Source organism: Glycine max, chromosome 1 (genome assembly GCF_000004515.6).
Source record: "Glycine max cultivar Williams 82 chromosome 1, Glycine_max_v4.0, whole genome shotgun sequence".
Taxonomy (NCBI): Eukaryota; Viridiplantae; Streptophyta; class Magnoliopsida; order Fabales; family Fabaceae; genus Glycine; species Glycine max.
Window position 1 is genome coordinate 49,538,663 of NC_016088.4, and position 2,847 is coordinate 49,541,509.

A 2,847-nucleotide genomic window follows, 5' to 3' on the forward strand; every position below is an offset into this window, starting at 1 on the left:
TTTTGTAACTTGAGAACCCACATAAGATCAAGAGGTAGATTTTTCGTCTTGACGAGCAAATTGCTTGATTCAAACATTCAAATTTTAGAATCGTGTCCGAACTAGCTAAATTATATTCTATTTAGCTAAGTTTCAATTATTCAATCCTAATATACTTCGGTAATTCATTTTAGTTATCTTTTTATCACACCACCTGTTATTTTTATAAGAGTACTGATACACAAATATTTCATTATAGCTTAATGTCTATACATTATCAATATAAAACAGTTTTGCAAATGTTATCCAATTATAAATCGTTATTTGAATTACTTTAAGATAATTAATTATTTTAAAAGTTCACAAACTTATCTTATCTGATGAGTTGCAACCAAATTTCTGTGTAAAACTTTTTACAAGATTAATAAATAACTTCTTTTTTTAACACCTCTTTAACATCTTTAATTTCTCTTTTTCATTCTTTTGTGTAATAAATCTTATATCTATATTTCTTTTTCTCTTTCTCTGCGTGTCAAATAACAAATTGGGTTTGACTTAAGCATTTTTTTCTTTTTATTATTTCCATTCTTTTGTTATTCCCTCTTTTCTGCCAAGATATAAACAGTATAAGGAGAGTGTAGAAATAAGAATAGACAAATTATATATTAATATAATTATTAGCCCATTCCATGCTCCCATGAAAAATCTCGAGAGAGAGGACTCAAAACCTGTGCCAGGCTGTTGGTGACCTATTCATGACCCTTGTCACCTTCCTCCATCCTTCGCCTTCCATAAAATAAAAAAGATTGTAGTATAGTAGTAGCCGTATTTATGCAAGTACCATATATATGGATCTACAGTGTACACTAACCCCCCCATGATGCGGTTTTGAAAGCAGAGCCATTCGTGTGGGACTCTGGGGGGTCCTTAAGATAACCCCCACGCTTTATTTTCTCATTTTCGTCCCTTCCTCTCTCCCTCTCTACTAAAACCCCTCTTCCCCCTCACACCATCTTCACCTCATTTTCATCATTCTCTGTCACTGTCATAGGGACATACATACATTTTCACCTTCACACATCAAACCAACAAGAACTTTCTATTCCTTAAACCATGGTCGAGCCTGCAGTAGCAGCAAGCTCAGAATTATCAGACTCAACACGAAACACCAACACCAACACCCCTTCACCCTCTTCCTCATCGTCGTTATCTCCGTCGCCATCACCGTCATCATCAAGCTCTAAAAAGCGAGCGAGAGACAACAACAATAGTAGAAACAACAGCAACAAGCATTCTGTGTATAGAGGTGTCCGAATGCGCACGTGGGGCAAATGGGTGTCGGAAATCCGCGAGCCGCGAAAGAAGAACCGAATCTGGCTCGGCACCTTCGCCACCGCCGAGATGGCGGCGCGTGCCCACGACGTGGCGGCGCTGACGATAAAAGGCTCATCCGCCATCCTTAACTTCCCCGAACTCGCCGCCTCCCTGCCCCGGCCGGCCTCCAACTCGCCCCGCGACGTGCAGGCCGCGGCAGCCAAGGCGGCGTCCATGGAGGCGCCGCCGCGGACCCCTCCGTCGCCGGCCGCCACGCCGGAGGATGACCTCGGCGAGATCGTGGAGCTGCCGCCGCTCGGAACGAGTTTCGACTCGCCCGACCGGAGTTCCGAGTTTGTGTTCCTGGACATGGACGACGGGTGGCCCTATTCTCACCCGTGGTACCACAGCATTTATGATGGTGGGTACTTCATTAGCGACATGAACAACATGGTTTCGATGCAAGAGTCAGAGAGCATGGTTCTTTCCCTGTGGCCTTGAAGTTAAGCCAATGCTACTCATTGCAGTATGGTTATATTTTGGTTCTTTTTTTTTTTTTTTGCGTGAGACAGATAATCATGTTTCTGTTCTTAAGTATGCGATTAGGGATTGGATTTTCATGTCCGTATATATGAAATAACATTTATTTGCCGATATCAATCTCTTGAATGAACATCAATACATTGAGAAATTAGTCTCTCATTATCGACTCAATTTTCTGCAATCAGTATTTTTTTTAATATATATTTTCTCCTTTTTTTTTTCTGAATTGCATAGTATTTATTACTTAACCTTTCCATATGGGCCCTTTTCCAACTTTTCTTTACAAGGGTCATAATATATATAATTTTTCTTGTTTCTCAAGTGGAACTACGTTGTGTTTGTTTGTAATTTGTGATTACTTAATTTGCTTGCTCTTCTTTCTCTCTCTTTCTTTTTGTATTTTTTGTTTGTCATCCTCGTCGTTTGTAATGAGCTACATACAATGCTAGTAGCGGAACTGGTGTGGTTGTTTTATGATGATGATGATGCAAATGAAGTGAAAGATACGTGTAGAAAGTGGTTCTAAGCTTACATTATATAGTTCTGCTTTTAGAGGACAAGAATAAAGGCTAAAGGAAGATTCTCCATTGGAGTTTTATTTCTATTTTTTACAGCTCATTCTTCCTCTTTTTATTGTTTTTGGTTTCTCTGTTTTAAGAAGAGAAAAGACCGTCTTGACGGTAGGAAAATTACAAGTCCTACATCGTAATATTATTGAATGAAACAACTAATGATTTAATGCACTGTGCACCCTTTGATTTTATATTATACTGTCAAAGGGGGATGAAGCTTCGAATAGAAATTCGACTCATGGTACATACAGCTAGCATTAGCAATAAGTGATATAGTCTTCTATACACGCAAACACGAAAGTTCATGTTTTCATTTTCCTTATTGCATTTGGAGGAACTCAAAATTCAAATGTTACTCCTAATCATTATTTCTTACATTTTCTTTCTATAAAAAATGTAAAAGCTAGAAGAGAGAAAGTGATTTTTCCTGTCTTTTTAG

At 38.7% G+C, this 2,847-nt stretch overlaps 1 protein-coding gene across 1 annotated transcript; it reads left to right on the forward strand.

The window, feature by feature from the left end:
* The first annotated feature begins 861 nt into the window (after positions 1-861).
* LOC100804801 (ethylene-responsive transcription factor TINY) lies at positions 862-1,998 on the forward strand. The gene has a single exon (XM_003517021.5). The coding sequence runs from the start codon at positions 1,093-1,095 to the stop codon at positions 1,792-1,794; it is 702 nt and encodes a 233-aa protein (XP_003517069.2). The 5' UTR covers positions 862-1,092; the 3' UTR covers positions 1,795-1,998.
* Positions 1,999-2,847: the final 849 nt, after the last annotated feature.

Bases quoted from the DNA above. Each gene is read 5' to 3' on its own strand.
- LOC100804801 (XM_003517021.5), top strand. From the start codon at position 1,093: ATGGTCGAGCCTGCAGTAGCAGCAAGCTCAGAATTATCAGACTCAACA.